The 21,665-nt window shown below is 40.7% G+C and overlaps 1 protein-coding gene across 5 annotated transcripts; it reads left to right on the forward strand.

The window, feature by feature from the left end:
• The first annotated feature begins 3,734 nt into the window (after window positions 1–3,734).
• GOSR2 (golgi SNAP receptor complex member 2) lies at window positions 3,735–19,866 on the forward strand. Of its 5 annotated transcripts, none has more exons than XR_014685556.1 (8): window positions 4,206–4,356; window positions 6,525–6,589; window positions 9,507–9,615; window positions 10,734–10,866; window positions 13,766–13,906; window positions 14,220–14,257; window positions 15,032–15,676; window positions 16,633–16,744. XR_014685556.1 is itself a non-coding variant. In XM_084496597.1 (8 exons), exons 1-7 carry the CDS (start codon window positions 4,328–4,330, stop codon window positions 15,673–15,675), a joined length of 570 nt encoding a protein of 189 aa, XP_084352723.1. In that variant the 5' UTR covers window positions 4,206–4,327; the 3' UTR covers window position 15,676; window positions 16,633–16,744. The 5 variants fall into 5 exon arrangements, 4 of the variants coding, with proteins under 4 accessions (XP_084352722.1, XP_084352723.1, XP_084352721.1 ...); XM_084496597.1 differs by having other exon boundaries at window positions 15,621–15,676; XM_084496596.1 differs by lacking the exons at window positions 4,206–4,356; window positions 14,220–14,257; window positions 15,032–15,676 and adding an exon at window positions 3,735–3,856 and having other exon boundaries at window positions 16,633–19,866.
• Window positions 19,867–21,665: the final 1,799 nt, after the last annotated feature.

The raw sequence follows: 21,665 nt of genomic DNA on the forward strand, positions 1-21,665 counted from the left end.
AGCCACAGTTATTAGTATCAAGAAAGCATGCAAAGAGCTGGGGAATACTGTGTCTGTGTGCCTGAGAGAGAGGGAGGGAGGGAGAGAGGAGGGGGAAGGAAAGAGTTTCTACACATATTGGGAATCATGCTAAGAAAAAGAGACAGACCTACTATTAGGGACTGGTTTTAAGCAAAATATCAGGGTCTTTCCTTCAGAGAGAGAACTCCCACAGCTGTGAGGGGAAAACAGACTGCTATAGGCAGAACAAAGGAGGCTGTATAAGGATCCATCTTTTCTTTGGTGCTGTAAGGCTTTAAACTACAAGCCAAACAGAGGCTAAGAGAGTACACCAATGGGTCTTTAAACTCCATTGCTGAATGCACATAATATCTGTAAATTGTTTGATAGAGAAAATCCCCATAGTTGGCTGGGAGTTTTGGAGTGAGCAGTGAATATGAAATCCTGTTTCTCCAGTAGGTGCTACACGGGAATGACCTGGGGACACATTAGACAGTGATAAGTGACTCTTTCCACCCCCTTTTATCCTGTTTACAATACAGAGGCTTTCCTTGAACAAAACCCTTTTTTTACTCTCCATGCTTCTGGCTGTTGTGTCTAAATGAGCCAATTTGCTGAAGGACTCCTCCTGGAAGGACTTGAAGTATAACAAGAATAAACGTTTGATTGCAGCATTTTTTTTTTTTCCTGGCAAAAATCAAATTCTTCAGAAAAGAACAGAAATTCATTCAAAAGCATTTCAGTGCTTGCCACTTCATCAAAACTCCTGTGATACTTCTCAAAGTCTTGGCCAGCAGGGAAGTCCCAGCATCTACTTTCATTCAAGGTTTCTATTTGCATACAGTGTTTGAAAACAGGTTATAATGACTCAAATAAAAGAGAGCAAAGAACAAGAACTGAATGTGTTACTGCTGTAGTTAATGTTTTTATGGATACACTTTATTCTTAGACTGACATTATTTCTGTGGCTTGAGTTACTATTAGAAATCCAGGGGTTAATCTTTTGCCAAACACCTGGCTGGCTGCATGGCAGAACAGGATGGTCCAAGAAAGTTTCATGCATCATTTGAGATACAAGGGATGCATCTTAAGCTTCTCCCCTCTTAAAATCTTTTGATTTTTCCTCCAACATTTGTCATCCTTAAGTATCTTGAATTTTTGCCATAAAGATATTTAGCCTTTGCCTAAGTGAAAAAGCAAAACAAAACAAAACAACAACAACAAAGCAAAGAATAGGGCTGAGGTGCTGAGGACTGATTATGATCCTAGATTTAAAACTTTGTATTCAACTGTATCAGAACATTTTATTCAGATGGACCCAATTTACCACATTATTCCTTGTGATACAGCAGGTTTCTTGCCATGCCACAAATGAGATGTAGCATAAATCCAGAAAAGTGTAGCATTAGCCCACCATCAGGGAGATTTAATAGCCTCAGGAACTAACATAAAAAGACAAAGTTAAGAGATGGAAGAAATAGTAGAGTAGAGCTGACTACCCTACTTGCCTGGTCTGTGAGGGCAGGGCCTACTCCTGTTAGGTAAACTGTTTTGCTGCTTTCTGCAAGTAGTGCTGAGATCTCTTGACTCTCAGAAGAGGGAAAACTAAAGATGGATGATTAATTACTGGGTAAGAAGTTAAAATTATGAGTTACTGACATGGCTGAAGTCTTCCAGCTGTGCAATCCTTCCTCAAGCTGCATACATCCATTGCCTTCCTTGTGCTGGTAGTGGTGTTCATCTGAATCCAAAGTGAAGCAATTTAGAGTTACATTGAAAGCAAGCTTTTTGTTTTGTTCTGATTTTAGAGTGTTCAATTACTCCATGTTTCTAGACTCTAGAATCTCACTAGTGCCAGTTCAAAGGGGGAGCATTGGACTACATAATTAAATTATTATTTAATTAAATATAATTAAATTAAAGCTCAAGTGGCTTGAAGTCCTCCTCTTGCCCTACAGCTGCTTTTCCATAACAGGTTTCCTTCCTACTCTTCATCTGTGACTTTCATATTCTTATCAGGATGAAAATTGAGTCTTCAAAAATCTCAATTTTTTTAACAGAATCCCCCTGAAAGTGGTTTTGGAGATTTGCCATCTAGTCAGTTCTCAAATAAACTAACATTTTACTGATACTGCATGTTGTTAATCTTTAAATTACTGATCTTGTGCTATTAATTTGAATGCTTTATAAAATATCTTTCAATGAGGGATTGATTGAAGAGGTTGTGGAGTCTCCTTCTCTGGAGATACTCAAAACCCGCCTGGATGTCATCCTGTGTAATGTGCTTTAGGTGATCCTTCTCAGCAGGGGGTTGGACCAGATGATCTTCAGAGGTCCTTTCCAACCTCAGCCATTCTATGATTCTGCGATTTCCAATCAAGCCCAGTCTTACTAGCATGAAGTTGTGTTTCTGGACAAGGATTATTTTCCACTGAAGTACACTGACAATAGCAAATTATAGTCCTAACTTTAGTTTAGTAATTTTTGTATCAGCATTTCTACTCTTCTGAGGCCCAAGACAAACAGCCCCATATCAACCTACTTATCTACCCTTTTTGGATAATACACCTTCCCACTATTTATTACATAAAGTTAAAAGGTTGAAGGAGTTCTTGAGACTCAGCAGGCTACCGCTGTAAAAGTACATCAGTTTTTGTAGTCCAGCACATATAAGAAGGGGTTGTGGTTGATTATCTTGTCAAAATAATTAAGAAATTATGTACAAATGAGATAACCGAAAACAGTTTTTCAGTTTTTCATACAACCCCAGAGCAAGGACTAAACAGCCAGCCCTGCAAAAACCTGTGGAGAAAACTGGTGTTATAAAGTGAATGGCTGATAACACAGTGCAAGGTATTTAGTGTGTCTGAGTGTATGTGGAAAAATGGGATTCCCAAGAAAACAAGCCTATTTGCACAATGGCAGTCCTGAGCTGTCCATTACCACTCATGAACATGTATTTGGAGTCAGAGTAAGTAGATCTATGAAAATGTCTGATCATTGCTACATGTAGAAGTCCCCGAAACAAGCAGAATACTGGAAATCAGAAATTACTGAAAATAGAACACAAGACTGGATAGGACAGCTATACAGCTAGAAAAGGTTGTGAGAAGATGGTCATTATGATCAAAGAGCTGGAACAGCTATTTTAGAAGGGATGCCTACATGCAGGATTCATCTTACTTTCTCATAGGTATCTGCTTTTTTGCATTTCCTTTTGAACTGGTCGCCTAGACTTCTAGAGATTTAGTGAATGCAGTTCATATGACAAAAGACAATCATGTGGATAAATTAGTGGGCAAAAAATACACTGAGGGCATTAAGTACAGATACAATTCATCCAGCACAGCCGGGCTTACAGGAGACTTAGTGGTGGAAGGTGGGATCCTGAGGCATTGGAATGGTCTGCCCAGGGAAGTGGTGGAGTCACCATCCCCAGAGGTCTTTAAAAATTGTTTAGATGTTGAACTTAGTGATATGGTTTAGTGGAGGACTTGTTAGTATTAGGTCAGAGGTTGGACTTGATGATCTTGAGGTCTCTTCCAACTTAGACAATTCTGTGATTCTGTGATTCTATCAGGAAGTAGACAGAATAGTAGTAGTAGACAGTAGAAGAGCAGCAATGGAAGAGACTGGCATGTGAGGGGAGAGACAGGGCACTGGGCTGGAGGGCAGCTCTGGGGAGGAAGGTGAAGGGCAGGAGCAACACCAAATGGCCTCTACACATCCGGGGCAGACATGCCCCATGCAGAGACAGCTCCTGGGCAGCCACCCTGATGCGAGGAAGGTGGCCCCGGGCCCCACGCAAGGTGAAGGAGGAGGGACAGGGCTTTCCACCCGACCCCTGCTCATTCTGGTGAGACACGACTGGAGGCCAAAGCCTGAGGGGAGGCCAAAGCCTCGGAACAGCAGAGAGAAAGGCATCAGGGAACGGGTGAGGGAAGGGTTTATCGGAGAGGACTGGCGAAGCACCCGGGGGGACAGGGATGGGGCGACGAGGCTGCTGCAGGCGAGTAACGAAGGGGAAAGCCGGGCCGGGCCGGCGGAGCGGTGCTGGGGCCGTGCGGGGACAGGGAGGGCGGCCGCGGGCCTCGGGGTGCGACGCTGGGATCCGGTCCCGTTCCCTGTCCCTGTCCCTGTCCCCGGCCCGGGGCCGCGGGCTCGCGGCTCCCCCTGGCGGCAGCTCGGGCTCCTGACGGGGCCACAGCCGGCGGAAGCCGAGGGTGGCGGAGCCGGATGCGACGTGGGCGGTGGAGCGGAGCGGGCCGGGCAGTGCCGAGCCGTGCCGAGCCGTGCCCGGGCGGGCCGAGCTGTGCCGAGCCGTGCCATGGAGGCTCTCTACCACCAGACCAACAAGTTCGTGCGTGCGGCGCTGCGGCGGGCGCCCGTGGTGGCCCCGCTGCTGTGGGGCGGGGGCCGGGCCGCGTTGTGGGAGCAGCCGAGGCCGCCTGGATGGCGGCGGGGAGGGGGCGGTAGCGGCCGGGCCCCCCCCCCCCCCCCCCCCCCCCGAGGGGCTGAGGGGAGCTGGGCCGTTTCTCGGTCGCAGGGCGAAGCCAACCCGGGTCCTCCAGGCTGAGCGGGTCCAAAGTCCCGCCGTGCCTTTAGCCACGTCAGGCCCGAGTCAAGGCAGGAGTTCCTGGCTTCAGGTTTTAAAGTGTGGGATTACAGGTGCTCACTGAAAATAAAAGTGATTCTGTTTTACTACATAAGCGTGAATTTAGGGCACGCTCGTTTGCTAGGGTTTTTATGGCAGTGGGCTTTGATCATGGCCGGGGGCAGCATTTAAACCCTCTCAGGAAACGTGTCGGTGAGATATGAAACGGTTTTGGAGATGAACGTAGTCTGGTGAGGTTTAAGTGGTAGGAAAAATGCAAACCACAAGTAAGGCAGAAAACGTGCCAGTGTGGTGGAAATAACTCATGGGAAAGAGGCTAAAGGAGGGAGTTAATCCAAATATTCCACCCTTGTTAATGGGTTTTATTAAATAATGTGATAGGGAAAAGCTGGAAATCCTGCTGTTGATCCAGAAATGAAAGCTCGTGATATAACTGTTGTTGATAAGGAGAATGCTTTTGCCTTTTCCAGTTTCCATATTGCCTTGCTCTGATTGTAGCTCTTGAGCTCTGCTTTTTATTGTAGTTTATTGTCAGTCTGAAGGTAATCTCAATTTGAAAACTCTCTTCCCACCTTTTCCCAGACCTACTATATTTTCCTCCATTAGAAAAATCCTGGTAAATATGAAGTGTCTTTTTCTAATACGGTTGCCAGTGATCTGATTTTGTTCTTACACATGGATTTCTAAACAGGCATTTTAAAAGCAGTGTGAGTCTCAAGATGTCTGAGGCATCCTAGACAAACTGGTTGGGAAAAAAAAAAAAACATCGAACAAGAATGGGGTGCAAGATACTGGATATTGAATTGGTTCTCTAATTAACTGAACATGTCATAAGTACTGTAAAAGTTGGAGTTACCTGTTTAGTGTCACAGTGTTAATAATAATAATAATAAAAGTAACTTATGAGTGAGTATTTTCACTGAATATTGTCCTGGCCTCCCAGAAATTTGATGCTTTTTTTTTTTTTTTTTCTTGAATTTAACAGCTATCAATGTGTTTTTATTTATTTTGGTTTTTGTTCTGTCGCTGCTTCTGCAATGTCAGGAATTTCTTCTCTTCTGTTTTAAGCTTTCTACTTAAATTCATTGCCTCTGTGATTCATGTATTGTATGAGATGCTGAAAGTCATTCCTTCTTCACCTTGCCCTGTGGCATTTATGCTCAACAGTGTCTCACTGCTATTATCTGCAGTCCAGACTGAACAACTCCATTGTATTAAAGCTGTTTAGTACTTTTCATAATCTTTATAGTCCTTCCCTGATCCTTTGCCTGTACCGTTATTTTGTTTGTGAGAAGGAGGTGACAAAGCTTGCACTGAAGATGCGTACTACTTATTTCTGCAGTGCCGTAAAGGTGTGGTGTCTGTTCGCCACTTTAGTGGAGTATTTAGGTAGTATTTCACTGCAGACCTGTTATTAAGGTCTCCTTTGTACCAGCTCTTCTACCAATCAGACCTTCCCTCTGTTATACTTATTATTTATGAGTTCCTATTGTGAATCTGATACCTCCATGGTTGTCTTGGGGTAGGTAGATCTTAAATGACATTGAGCATGCCAGGTGTGTGACATGAGAGAGAACCTCAGTTCAGGTTACAATACAAGAAGGGAGCTAGAACTGGATTGAAAGTCACTGAAGAAAAAAAAAAATTAGTTTCACCTTGATTTTTATTTTAACACTGAAAGTTACTTTGTAGATGCATATTAATTGAAAGCACAGCTGTCTTCAAACTGAAGATTAGTGGTTTTTTTAGATGTTTAGTGATGGGCTGTCTGCACTGAATACCATGTATCTGATTCTTATTATGTTCTGAAAGGTACTTTTAAGAGAAGCTAGAGATTAAGATATTGAAAAATTGTTTTTCATTTTATGGATGTTAACTGACTTATTTTTCTTTATTTGTCTTTTGATAGACAAGTCCACGAAGTCCAATCTTACATGGGACGTCTGGAAAGTTCAGACAAACAGTCAGTACACTGTAAGTAGGTAATTAGAGGGAAAAGTCCCACTCCAATACTGATGTAACCTGAACCTTCAACCTCGTATGCTTTATCATTATATTTACAATCATTACTTGAACTAATTTGGCTTTTCAGTTACTACGATCAGCAGGTGAGATGAAATGCTGATGTGGAATGCATTAAAATTATTTTACCATTTGACTTGATTAAGGTGATGTCTTGTAGGACAGAGTGGAAAAGACAGAACAAAAATTTACTGCCACACAGCTTCCTATGGGAGGTAGCTCTTGAATTGAGAAGTGGTGTTTACTGTAAATGCTTCTACAAGTATCTTGAACTGGGAATGTCAGATATTTTTTGGTGCTGTTAGATTTTGATGCATTGTCAGAATGTGCTGTAGAGACATATGTTATAAATGGATTAAACGAATCAAATTGATCAAATTGATGCACATATGGAGGTATAATATAACACATAGATGTGGACAGAATTGCAAATTCAGACATCACCAAGCTAGTTTTTTAGAAGCTGAGAAGTTGAGAAATGTCACTTGATATCTGTCCTATTGTTAACACTGTTCCTTAAGCATCCAATAATTGGCAAACTTCCCAAAAAGATTCTTAGTCCAGTTTCTGGGGAAAATACTGTCGTTTGATGTGCAAGAATTTAAGCAGGATGATTCTAATGGCTCCTGCTTGCATGAGAGTCCTGTAGAGACTTGCATCAGGTCCAGAGAACCTGTAATTCCATTTGCTTATGAGAAATATGTGGAACAACTAGGTCTGAAATTGCCTCAGTAAGTTTGGACTATAACCTTGTGTTAATAAAATGACTGTCATAAAATAATATGATTTATTGTGGCAAGATTTTTCACCATAGTGCAGAATTGGCAAATGTATTTTGGACACACATTTGAAGTCTGAATTCATGTAAAACTAGTTGCTAATGGGCATGATCAAAAGCTTTTGAAGTGAAGCCATACTAGATACAATTACCCACAGGTCGACTGACTTCTGTTACCCTAACTATATTCATGTAGCATGACTAGAAAAGGCTGTGATAACTTTTCCTATCAAAAAACAACAACTTGTCTACTGGTTCTATTTTCTATGATGGTTGTTGCTACCTGTACTGTACTGTGCTACCTGCATCTAGTACAATGCCAGATGACTTCCTTGACTGTAGTTCGTTAAATGTGATTTTGGAGCCCCTTGAAAATTAGCATAACTTGCTGTCTTGCCTCTGCTACTTGAAGCGAGAGATGGGATTATGTACCATCTTATATAGTCAATAAATGAACATACTATTTTATATATAAAAGCACAGGTATGTGCTCTAGATATTATTGTGTAGTCAAGAATTTATGGGAAAAGGAGCTATCTTTAGTCTGAAGGTCAGGAAAAAGAGTCAGGAAATCAAAGTTTCAGTTGCAGCTTTTTTTTCCAGCTTTGGGCAAATAACCCCTTCTTGCTCAGAAAAAAACATAAGATGACCAAGAAAGTAACACTGTTGTTTGGACTAGCTAATGCTGATGTAATTGTCTATCTGCTGTTCTGGCTGGTCTTCTGTGAAGTTTAGCTGTACTAAATGATGGAGAAATGAATTAGGATGATGTGATTGATCAGTGTTTATTTATTTAAATAAACAATATTTATTTAAAGTTGGCTATTCTTTGATTGTGTGAAATCAAATTGTAAAGAAAAGGGGTTTTATGTGCTGTTTCCTTTTTGGGTACTGCTAAATGGAATTTTCTGGAAAGTCTTGAGGTACTTTGGAGGAAATAGTTGATTACTAATGCTTTACTGTATATCTCTTTAGTCTAGAAAAAAATAGGAATAAACAATATCTCTTAAGATTTTGTCTAAATGCAAACTAAGAACAAATTGTGACTGTTAAGGTTTGTTGATTATTCTAAGACTGACCATGGTAGTCCAGGAGTTGGCTTCAGGGTTATCTTCATGACTGCACAGGCATGATGGTTCTTCAGTGTCCTCTAATAATCATTCTGTGGATGTGCTCTGGAGGGTGCATACCTTCAGCCTTGCAAGCTCGCTTTCTTTAAGCACAATAATGACAGATGATTAAAGGTCTCCCTGTGCAGTTCAAGCTGTGAAATGCTGGATTGTCACACAGTTAGAATATGTGGTTGTTGAATGAAGAAGGGGTTAGTGACTTATACCAGGCTTTGCTGTACAATAACAGTAACTGAAAGCATATGAGTCTTTTTTTTTTCCTAGTTGTATGTGCTTCCCACCTTACCAAAGTAAAAGTATTTGAGTTTGCATTTTGATCTCGTCTCTCTGCTATTTCTATGCACACATTATCAGAAGCAATAGCAAAGTAGCAAAGTAGACGATCACGGAGGCAGATGTTATATGTCTTGTTTTCCCACCTGTAAGGGCTCCCCAACCATGAGCATGCTTTTCCAAGCTGTTTGTCTAGTCTGCCAATTCCCATCAACTCTTCTTTTGGTTGCTTTGTCAACCTCCCATGCTATAGGTGTGGATAATGGAACTCTTTGTTAACAGTTTTCAGAAGTTAGGATTGCAAGAATCATCTTGGCTATTAGCTTTTATGAGCAAGACCTGAGAAAACAGGAAGGGGCTGTAGAGGGCAATGTGGAACTTTTAAGTCCTATTATATAGACGAGACAGGGAAAGAAGTTCACGAGTCTTGAAGGAGCAAAGGCTTTCCCTGTTCCCTTCTCAGAGGAGGGTGAAAAAGGCAAGAGTTTCAAACTAGCCAGTTAAAGAAGTGTCTCTTCATGATTTGTAGAGTTCTTAGTTAATCTGATTTTTTCGTTTGTTTGTTTCCATCCAGCAAGAATTTGTGTCTTTCAGTTTTAAATACTGGTTTGAATGCTGTTGTACTTCTGCCTTCACTCAATTTGCAGTTCTTTAATTCAAATTAGAATATATTTTTGTTTCCTTGCAGTAGTAGAAAATGAGATTCAAGCAAGAATAGACAATATATTCAGCAACTTGGAACGTCTGGAAATCTTGTCCAGTAAAGAACCTCCCAATAAGCGACAAAATGCTAAACTGTAAGTTCGCTTTCTTTGCTTTGATAATGGTGTAGTCTTTGTAGTTATTTTCATTAAATTTATTGTAGCCCTTTTCCTTTTCATTTGAGTTGAACCTTTTCACATTACAACTTAAATCTCTATGCTCAACTGTAACAGAACTGAGGCACAGATGCAAAATCATTTTCCTGCATTTACCTGCAGACTGGTGATTGAGCTGGATTCATGGCTCTGTTCTGAGATGAGTACTTTGCTGCTTAGCAAAATATAGCACTTTGATGCTTAAATGACATACTGAGTTGAAATTATTTTGCTTTTAATGGTATTTGTGGAGGTAAGGAGTAAAATTACTTCAGTAAGTGTCATTTTTTCTGAAAACTTTTCCTAGCTGTTGGTGACTAAAATAAGGTTTCAAAAATTAACACTAGTTTGAGCAGCTTGGATCAGAGACCATCAGAGCACTTTCCATTCTAAATTGTTCTGTGACTCTGCTATTAATTTTTAGTCCCAATGCTGCCTTAGATCGGGTGGATTTCATGTCACCTATATTATAAAGGTCACCATCTGAAACAGTCATCTATGCTTTCTTTGTAGTTAACTGAACATTTAATCAGAAACAGTAGAGTTATGGACTTGATTTATTTTACCCTAATGCAAATGTGTCCTCTATTGCCAATTGGCTTTTAGGTACATTTTGTAGAAACTCAGCCTTAAGAACGTGATATTAATTAATGAAACTTGAAAACCTGATCTTTTGCGTGAATAGGTCATAAAGTAGAAACTGTTCAAATCCTACTGTCTTTTCAAATCTATGTTAAATGAAGAATATATATATGTAATTTCTCTGAAGAGACTTGTCATGGGGTAGGATGTACAAGATAGCTCAAGAATTCTGCTTCACATTCTATCTTTAGCTTGCAATTAAATAATCACCTGTTTACTAGTAAAATGAGGCACAGACGATCTAAGTATGGAATGTAAGCGTAACATTGAATGTCCTTTATCTTTTAGATGAGTAGAATCCATTATTCTTTGTATTTGTTGCTGTTAATTTATAACGCTCCATTATTCATTAAAAAGACCACAAAAGATTGGTATTTTATCCCTGGGAATATCTTCCTGTTGTTGATCCTGTCTAGCCGAGTTGACCAGCTGAAGTATGATGTTCAGCATCTGCAGACAGCTCTGAGGAACTTTCAACATCGCCGTTACATCCGGGAGCAGCAGGAACGACAGCGAGAAGAGCTACTAGCACGTACATTCACTACTAATGTAAATATTCTTTATTTTAGATTTCTCAGTTTTAGTTGCCTTAACCGTTCAGTGAAGTTTTGGGCAAGACCTAGGCTTGACTATTAGTTTGCTGCTGTGTGATGGTTCAAGTGGATTAAAGATAGAAAAGAGTAATAATACATGTTGAAAAAGTACAACTCCTTCATGAGGAAAATTTGGTCAAAAAAGAGGCAATAGTGAAAGACTTGAGATTGCTGCTCCAATTTTATCCAGTGCAGCTCTACCTGACTTTATATAGCAGTTTCAAAAAGTTGAATGAGGTAGGTAACAAAGAATACATTTTAATTGGATTTGTGTCAAAAGTCTTTGTCAAATCCCAGGACTTGAAAAATGTCTGGAAAATGCTTATGTTTATCAGTGGCTTTTATGCACACTGCTGTTAGTAAATGCCAGCAAGTTTTCATTTGTCCAAATATAAATTGTGTAGCTGGGTAAAAAACCTTCCATTTTAACTATAAATGATTCAAAAGTTTTTAATGACAGGTATGTGTTTCAACCTGTTCTTGATCGGTCTGAGTTCTTCCACTGATGTCTCCCCCGGCAAATTCCCAGATAAATTTTGCTCTGAATAATGTAGGTTTGCTTTCATTCTTTGCTTTTCTGTGACTTAAAAGCACGTCTTTTTTATCTTACTGTTTGCTTTCTGTGCTGACTTTCACTGTTAGGACAAGAAAAAATGCAATGTGAATGGCTATATTTTCTTGAGATTTTGGAAGTTCACTGCACTACTCAAAGCCCAACATAACTGACCTCTTGCATTTTGTTGGCTATTTCAAAATTATAAACAGGTCTTGAAATGAACACTGGAACTTGAAACCTGATTTGTTTTCAAAAGCTGTGGTGTTCTGCAAATGGGAAGAAATTTTCCTGTAGGAAAGCTTGTCCAGGAAGAAAACACATGAGTAAATAGAACAGTTTTGAAGAGGAGTAGCAGTCTTGCAAACACAAAATACATGGCAAACTATTTTTTGTTCCTGAACATGTTGAAAGGTGTCTCAAGATGTAATTAAGTTGTGTGATTATTTTGTATTTTTTTTTCTTAACTTATCATTACAAAAACATGACTTCTAAAGTATATTTTCCTTTTAATAGGCAAATGGTGTATTTGTGAGTTACTGGCCTATCTGTTTAGGTTCAAGGTTTACATAGCTATTTATATACTACCCTATTTTATTAAATAGGAATGTCAGGTGAGTGTGTAAGCATTCTGAATAAATCATAGTAGTGTACATAACAGCTCTTGAAAGCTGTAACAGTGTTCTGAATGTTTTAATTCGAAGATAAATGTTGTCTTCAAAGCATTACCTTGAAGAATTCTGGAGAAAACCATTTATAGCAAATGAAAAATATGCTGCCATCTAGTGTCCCTCTGAGGGGGTACAAGGCCAGGTTGGATGGGGCTTTGAACAACCTGGTCTAGAGGAAGGTTCTCCCTGCCCATGGCAGGGGGTTGGAACTAAGTGATCTTTAAGGTCCCTTCCAACACATTCTGCGTTTCTGTGAGCAAAGATCTACTTTGATAGTTTTCTTGCTGCCTTGTGTATAAAAGAAAATCAACTGCAAATTCCTTGCATAGGAAACAGAATCCCTTCTGATTTGAAGTTTAATAAATATCTGAAAGAATAGCCATTCAGATGGAAGTGCTGTTGCTCTGCAGATTCCTGTAAGACAAGATAATTTTTTCAACCTTTGTGCTCTATTGACTTTTGATCAAAGAGTTGTGTACACCGTCGATAGCCTTCTTCATCCAGTACCTTTGACCAGCTAACTGGGAATGGCTCTGTCCTTTATTCTTCATTCTTCATTCTTTCACACTAGGTAAGCAGAATATCCATCTAGGCAGTCAGACACCCAACACTGGATTGTACATGTGGTTCCTGTATTAAAAATTTTTTCTACAATAATCACCACAGACTACTCAGGGCAAATTTGATATTGTTACATGCAAGTAACCTACAGCTGACAGGTATTAAGCACCTTCTGCCCAATATATGAATTATGCATTTTAGTAGTTCTTGCCAATCTGAGTTTGTGGAAGCAGGTAAGCCAGTGTTTCCACACTTAGCTCTAACCAATATAATGATTACTGTTTGCAAAACAATGTGGGAGTTGTGAACTATTACCTTGACTCTCTCAGTGGAGTAGTGTCAGAGAAGATGAAACTGGAAACCTTTTGAAAAGTCATGACATCCTCTGACCCCTTATGTGACCCAGGTTAGAGAATTTTACCCAGTTACTTCCATTTCAAAACGTATAGTTTCTAGTTGCACTAATGCATCTTTTCTGGATTTTTTTTTTTAATTATCATTAGATAAGGGCTTGGGTGGTGAGTAAGTGAGACTTTCAGGGATCTAGGTTCATATGTCTGTTTGCCCTCCCCGTCAGAAATTTGCACCTTGTTGTTAATACAAGTTTATAGAATGTCATCTCCCAGACATGTGTTTTGCAAGCCTTTTGTCATTATAAATGTGCTATTGTCTTTCAAAAATCTTTTGCTTACAGTGATCACATGACTTCCTTGTTTAATCCTTTCTGATACTTTTGATCTTCTCTACTGTAATACTCTTTCCTACCTATGTCATAAAGAGATTATGAAAATTCTTAATTTTTAATCTGATCTTTTATCTCCTGAAATCTAATTGCAGTTGAGTAGCTAATCAACTCTGCCTTTTGACTTGCTTCCTATAGGCTTCTCTACATTACTTTGTTCACTCAAATTAATATTGTTTTAACATCCCTATTAAAAATAAACAACAACAACAAAAAACATAATCCCACAAGTCCTGTCAAGGGGTGTTTGTTTTTGTGTGTTCTCTTTCTGGATCTATGAGTATGAGTGAGTAGGCAAGGTAACCAAGACCCTGCATTTCCCCTACAGGACTCTGACACCACCATACCGATCGACGAAACATTACAGTTTAATGAATCCCTGCAGAATGCCCATCGTGGCATGGATGATCTTATTGGCAGTGGGACCAACATCCTTCAGGGGCTGAGGGACCAGAGAGTGACATTAAAGGTGGGGGCATCATTTTTTACCAAAAAGACCCCACATTTCTGCATTTAAGATAACCAGGCTAAGTAGAAGAAATAAATAAGTATGGTAAAGGCCTAAACTCTGATTTAGCTAAGCCTAAAATCTTTATATTTTGTCATTTTACTAGGAACATATTTAAGCCTTTTTTTTTTTTCTTTTTTGTATGTCCTGGTAGGCTAGCAGTCTTCGTCTGCACAGTAGTCAGTATCTGGAGTGCTAAATGTTGTGTTTTATTTTGTTCTGTTCTGTGTTTTTTTTTTTTTTTTTGATTCGTTTGTTTTTCTTCCAAACGAAGAAAGCAATGGCTAGCCCACAGATAAGACGTTGGTACAGGTAAATATCACTGAGAGCAACCACAATGCTCACATAAAGTACTTATGTTTAAGTTCAGTAATGGAGATAATACTCAAGTCTAAAGTATCTAAACAATATATATCTTCCCAAATTACTGTTAAAGATAATGAATGTTTGTATTTTAATTTAAAGACTGTTTAACTGGTGTGAAATTTTGAGTTAAGAGTTCAAAGGTACAAAAAGAGAATCGTAGAATCATTGAGGTTGGAAAAGACCTCCAAGATCATCTAGTCCAAACCTTTAACCTAGTACTAAAGTCCACCACTAAACCATGCTATTAAGTTGAGCTTTTTAATAAGAAGTGTATGTTTGGGGTGGGAAAGCTAGATCTCTGAAAAGGGAAATTCCTATCTCTGTTGTGCTCATCTTAAATTGGGGTTAACTATTGCTACCTGTTTTGTGATTTTGCTGCTTTGGCATGTAGCTGTCAGAGCATTTAGGCATTTTTAATTGCTAAATTTCTATGCAGATATTCATAAATCCCTACATGTAGTCAGATGAATCACATCTCATATTCCATGGATTGTGTAGACTAATGTACCACTGGCTTAAAAGGCAGTCTAGCCAGCTTACATACAGATAGCTGAACTGTAGACACATACACATCTTGCCCTGAAAGTGCATAGACATTTTGCTGGAACAAATTTTAGTACCTATGGTACACGTTTCGTAAGGGTTACCAGGGACAGGTGTCTTCACAAGGCAGCATTGCAAGGTGTTTCCTTTAATCGTAATGTCCATTGCTGTTTACAGGCTGGGTACTTCCTTTCTTGATTACAGATGTCCAGGCTAGCTGGTGTTCTCAAAACACTGCAGGGTATAACGGTAATTATAAATGTAACCCCTTTTCTACTTAATACTCATGGATGCAAAGACTCATCACCTGAGTGTTACACTGGTGCATTACAGCAGAGTTTGAAGTCCAGGTCTTTCTTCTCTGAGATGAAGGATAGCTAAGGCTAAGATTACTTGTTCACTGACCTAGTGAATATATATTTCTTCTTATACAAAGGCAGTCAGTAGAAAAACTTATTGTGGTTGTTAAGCATTCATTCCTGAGATAGGTTGTAGCTGAGTGGTCTAGCCATAGGACTAGTGGAAACAAAGAGAGGTTCTGTTAACGTTTTCATGAAGCAGACATGGAAAAAAAGGACAGGGAAGGATGGAACATTAGTGCCAGGAGAGGATTCAGGGTTTTGAATGCTCTTTTGGAAAAGTAACTTCTCTGAAGTCTCACAGCCTTCTGAAGCAGGGTTTTCTGTTAAGAGTTGGGGCCTGGAAGTCAGTTTGAAAGACTAGGTCCATTTATCCTCACCATGGTGATAAGGATTCTTTCTGGCAGCACCCATCTTCTTGCAACGTATGATGGAAGTTGGTCCTGCCCAGTGTCTCTCTGAGGTATGCGTCAGATAATTGCGTGCTGTGAGCTGGGCTGAGCTGTGGTGCTGAGTGCAGCATCTCTGAATGCACGTCTGTATGTCACTTGTTTGTCTAGCTTATCTAGAATGGTGCTTTTCATCTACCTGTACTGTTGGGACTCTGCAGCCATGAGTTTTCTAACTTCCTCCCAGACAGGATGATACCAATCTCTGAACAGTGCTCATAGTACATAGTACATCTATGAGCCTGTATTTCATGCGGTTTCCTTTGACAGTTGCCTTGAAATAAGGCAACTGTCACTGCAGTAGTGACTGGGTACACACAGTAGTGGTGATACGGTAACTGGTAGGATCCACAGACATTCTTAGTACCAGCTGTGTCGGCAGTGAAACAAAACAAATATGGGCCTGCAGCATGCCAGCCAGCAGGCTCTTTTCACTGCTTTTATCCTGAAGAATTTCTTGAAATTGCATCAATTACACTGTTACAGCCTTTTCATTAAACTTGACCACAGACACTACAAGTTTCTGGACCTCCTTTTGAACCTCTTCTTGGTATTAACTGTACTTCAGACCAGCAGGAGGGAAGTTCTGCAAGAAAGGTTGTCTGGAGCTTCAAGCTCTTATTAGACTGTATGTCTGGAAGTGGAACAGAAGAACTTAATTCCTCCATAGGGAGTTCATTTCTCTGAGGTGCTGTCTGTGATGTTTCAGTCTGGACACATTGCTTTGTACCTTTACCTCTTTCTTGTTCTCATGTGTGAATTAGTCTAATAATCCACTTATTTCCAGGGTTCCATGGCTGTCTCTTAAATTGTAGGAACAATATGGCAAAGATGTTGTAGGAACTTAGAGAAAGTTCCTTCGTTTACTGAGGGATCAGAATTCATCACTTGCCACCCATGATAAAATATTCTATAGAATAAGAAGTGTACCATGGAGTTAATTGTTTCTTTGCTGTCTTTTTATTCTTAGGGTACTCACAAGAAGATCCTGGATGTTGCCAACATGTTGGGCTTATCCAATACTGTAATGCGGCTGATTGAGAAGCGAGCCTTTCAAGATAAATACTTTATGATTGGGGGAATGATTTTGACTTGTGTAATTATGTTTCTCGTCGTGCAGTATCTGACATGAGCTACTAAGCTATTGCCAGAGGATATCGTCTTTTGGAGCAAGATGGACTATCCTCCAAAATGTACTTTCCTCTGAGTGCTGCTTTGGATGAGCCCTTCCTGCGAACTTCAGAGTTTACAAGTCACACTCAGACACGTCATGTGGAAAGCACATAGGGGAACAAATTTCTTTGGGGACACTGTAGTTTAAAATGACCCTATAAAATATCCTTAGCCATTACTACTCTCATCTTATTGCCAGTAAGTTTAAGAATCTTGTTAAGTAGGAGGCAGAAGTGAAATTTTTGCCCAGCTGTTAGCAAGTCAGGAGTGTTGGGTAGATAGGGGAGAACAGGATACAAAGGCGCAACATAAAATGAAGTGAGCCTTTCCTGTGATAGCTAGAAATGACCCTGGTGAGTGTATTTCCTTTTGAAAAAATGCCACTGTGGAGAATTCTGCAGTGTCTGTGGGCACGCTCCTACAGATTGTGCAAAAAGAGGAAGTGAAGGGTTCCCATTTGCAAATGTACTCTTCTGCTTGGAAGGAGAAGGACTTGTGGGGAAGGGTCTTAACTCTAAAAGCATGGTCATAACCTCTGCTACTTTTTTGTATACTCATACGGTTTTACCCAGCAATCTTCAGTTTAGACTGAAATGCTTCTCATCTTATCTGAAATAAGTTTTGGTATCTTTTTATGTCCAGCTGCTTCCCAGTGGAAGCTGAATGCTGTACTCCTCCCTGCTTCCAGTCAAGTGCAGATCAGTGAGTCCAGATCATAGATCACTGCACCCAATACCAAATTCAGCCTCCAGAAAACTGGGAGCATTTTTGGTGCTAGTGCACATCGTGTTATAGTGAATTGTATTCATTATCTGAGGTGGTTGGTTGGGGTTTTCTGATCCATAGCTGGTATTTTTGAATTCAGTGAAGCAGGCACGTTCTTGTGGTGTTCAAACTGAAACTCGTGATATTTGTGTTTATAGAGCTGGAATGGGCTCTCTTTTTTTTTTTTTTTTTTTTAACATTCAAAATAGCAGTGTGATCATCAGAAGAAGAAGAGTTCCCTTAACTTAGTGCCTTGGGATGGTAAACATGTCCCTTGTCCTTGAGAAGGGTATTTGCATTATTCTCTCTACCTGTGAATTTACTGTGAAAGACATTCTCATACAAATCATCTCACAGAGATGATAGCTTAGATTTTATATCTTCTTGGCTGTAGATATTTATCCACATTTAAACATACACAGTTAAGAAATGCCTCCTATGGTACACATTTCCCTGAAGATTGTGGGAATTCTGTTGGAATGGCCATCATGCAGTTTCAAACAGCCTTCCATTTCAAACATTATCCATTTCAGTCAGCCTTCAGATACATTCTCATTTTGTGTACAAGTCAGGAGCATTTCCAAGTATCTGACAGTGTCACGTTCAGATAATGTGGCATTCTGTTGGGTGTTTGTTTTTTTTTCTTTTTTTTTCTCTCTGGAATGGTTATGGGTCTTTTAATTAGTAACAGTTTACAAATCCTGCATTTCTTTGCTCCAATATGTTTTGTTTTTATAATTACATAGCTTGTTGCAGACTTTTTTTTTTTCAGTTACTAATACCATTTCTTCAATTTCAGCTAATATGGGCAATATAAACAGGCTTCAGCAGTGCTTGTTTACATTTGCATGTTTAAAGTATTGACTGATCCATGTGCTGTGGCATAACTTTAAAGCCCAGAATGAGACTCCCCAGTTTGATCAGCTGTCACTATCCAGTCAGCTTATGTATTTGGAATCCAGGGCAAGTAAAATGTCAGTAGTCAGAGCACTAGCTGCCGCCCTGCAGTGGAAGAGGCCAAGATGCTGTCAGTGCCTAGACAATCCTCTCAGGGGGTTCAGCAGGAGAAAGTGGAAAAGTGTCAGTGGTTGTTGAATATCCTATGTGCTGCACGCCTTCCAGCTGGCTGTTTTGTTCTTAATGTGTTTGATGTTTCCCAGGTATTTAAAGCTCTTTGTTTTCCTCAATCTGCTGCACTTTCTCAAGAAAACATGTTAGCAGACCATGTGCAGAATCACTTTGCATGTCAGCCACAAGGACTAAGGAATCAGAAAGTTGGTTATGAGAGATCATGTGTCTTACTGTATCTTTAATCTAAATTTAGCTTGAATTTATTTTAAATCTGAAATTTATCATGATAAATTTTAGCACAGAATGCACTTGTTAAAACACTTCCTATTAGATCAGTTAGGCACCTTGTGAGGATCCCTGGCAAATCTTCTGTCCTGATCCAACTCTACCTTGATTTTACAACTTTATTGTTTAAAGTTTATATAGTTGTGACTTGGTGTAGCAGGAATCGTCTTATACCAAGGTAAGGACTCTAGTCAATCTGTTTTCTTCTGTTCAGCTTGTGGTATGAGCCATAAAATAAAATTAATGGAACTGGATTTTCTCTGTTTTGGGACTAGACTAACATTTTTATTCATGTTTCTCTGTCCACTTATTTTTGTCCTTTTAGAGTCTTCCTTGTGTAGGCTAATTTCCCTGTTGTATGCAATGTCCTTGCTATTCATTATTTGGACTTGGGATGTGGGCTTGAAGGGAAGCACTTAGATGACTGGATTTGATGATGTGTAACTTCAAACAAATTTGTACTAGATATTAAGTCCAAAATGACTTACAAGAGCACCTGTGTTATCTCAGATGGCTAATGTAAAACCCTCAAAACTTCTGTCATTAGTGTGGCACAGTAAAAGTACAGGTAGGATCAACGATCAACGTCCCTGCTACCATGGAATGACAGAGCTGAAACCCTGGTGGCTTGTCACGTGTTGCTGCTGCAGCTGCTGTCTCTGAAGTTTTCTTTCTTAAGACTGCTTCTTTCAGTGGAGCTGTTTGCCTTTGAACTTCTGTGGAACAGCAAATGTTCCAGCTGTCGAATGGAGTGCTCTCATGAGAGGGCGCTGTGGAAACTAACTAGTCTCTGGAAAAAAAAAAAACAACAACACACTTTTAACCAGTATTTTATACATAAGGGGACAAGGGTGGGACATGATGTGATTCATCTGTTGTGTTATGTAAATAAAGATTTTTTCAACTAGAAGTTTTTCTTTTTTATCTTGCCTAATGTTTGAAATGCCCAATTACTTAAGCTGGACAAATAACTTCTTCTGGACACAGGCAGGTGAGGCACTAGGTTTGCTTGGTTGAATGGGGAACCCGTGCCTGAGCTCATGTAAAACAGAAGTTCACAGAAAGTGCAAATGGGTGGCCTGCTCAGGAGGAATGGGTAAATGTTACTCAAGTGTTCAGGGATGGAGCAGCAAAGTCAATTTGAAATTGGCATTGAAACTAGTGAGATAAGGGTTTATATGAATGCACTGCTAGCAAGAGGAAGGTTATGGAAACCAGCCATGAACAGGGCAGGCGTATTTCAGGAAGTATCTGGGTCATGGTGTTTCCTCCTGCAGCCTCTGGGGCTGTTTGCCCACACAGGCAGGAGTGTGTTGGCAGGTTCCGTGAGGGCTGAGGCCACAGGAAGCACACAAGAACAACCCAGAAAAGTCCTACGTATGGAGGGTTGTGGTGCTTCCATCGTGATGGATGGCTACACTCCACCACATCTGCTTTCTCACTCCGTGCTCATCGAAAGAGGCGGGAGAAAAAGTATGATATGAAAGCAAGTAACTCACATGATGAGATAAGGATAATTTAATTAAAAAAGCAAAGGTTGCAAAGAGAGAAAATTCTCAATTATTCATCAAGTGATGTTCAGCCATGTGTTGGGAAGCCAGGTCTCAATACACTTAGTATTCAGGACAGATGTCTTCATAATGGGAGCTTTCCCTTCTCCTCCCCCACCTTCCCAGCTTCTATTGCTGAGTGTAATGACACATCTGTTAACTGAAATGCTTCCTTTGATGTGTTGCCCCACATGATGATGCCATCAATGTATCACCCTGCAAGTGAAAGAAAACTGTGGCCTGCTCACTGCTGCCAAAGGGGTCATGAAAAATGCATTAGCAATATTGATGGTGTGTCGTGGTTCCGCTCGAGTGGGCAGCCAAGCTCCACCACAGCCGCTCTCTCACTTCCCCTCCTCAAAGAGGAATGGGGAGAAAATATGTGAAAAGGGCTCAAAGGTTGAGATAAGGATGAGAAAATCACTCAGTAATTATTGTAACGGGCAAAACAGACTCGGCATAAGGAGATAGTAAGATTTATTGCCTATTACTAACAAGCTAGAGAAGTGAGAAACAAAGGAAAGAAACCAAAAGCACCTTCCCCCCCATCCACCCTCTTCCACTTCCTCCCCCCCGAGCGGCGCAGGGGAACGGGGGACTGGGGGTTATGGTCAGTCTACAGCGCTTCTCTGCCGCTCCTTCTTGGTCACTCTCGTCCCCTGTGCTGTGGGGTCCCACCCATGGGATACAGCCCTTGATGAACTGATCCAGCATGGGCTTCCCACAGGCAGCAGCTCTTCCAGAGCTGCTCCAGATATGGGTCCGTACCACAAGGTCCATCCCTCAGGAGGAAACTGCTCCAACCTGGCTCCCCCACGGGCAGCAGCTCCTGCCAGGTCACCTGCTCCTGCTTTGTCTCCTCTCCACGGGCTACAGGTCCGTCCCGGTATCTGCTCCGGCAGGGGTCTTCCATAGGTGGCAGCCTCCATCGGTGCAGGGCCACCTGCTCTACCGTGGTCTCCTCCACGGGCTGCAGCGTGGAACCCTGCTCCACCGTGGTACTCCATGGGCTGCAGGAGGACATCCTGCTTCACCATGGTCCTCACCACAGGCCGCAGGGGACTTCTGCTCCGGCGCCTGGAGCACCTCTCCCCCTCCTTCTGCACTGACCTTGGCGCCTGCAAGGTCGTTCCTCACTCCTTTCACTCTCCCAGCTGCT

The sequence above is a fragment of the Aythya ferina genome (genome assembly GCF_964211825.1).
Source record: "Aythya ferina genome assembly, chromosome: 23".
Taxonomy (NCBI): Eukaryota; Metazoa; Chordata; class Aves; order Anseriformes; family Anatidae; genus Aythya; species Aythya ferina.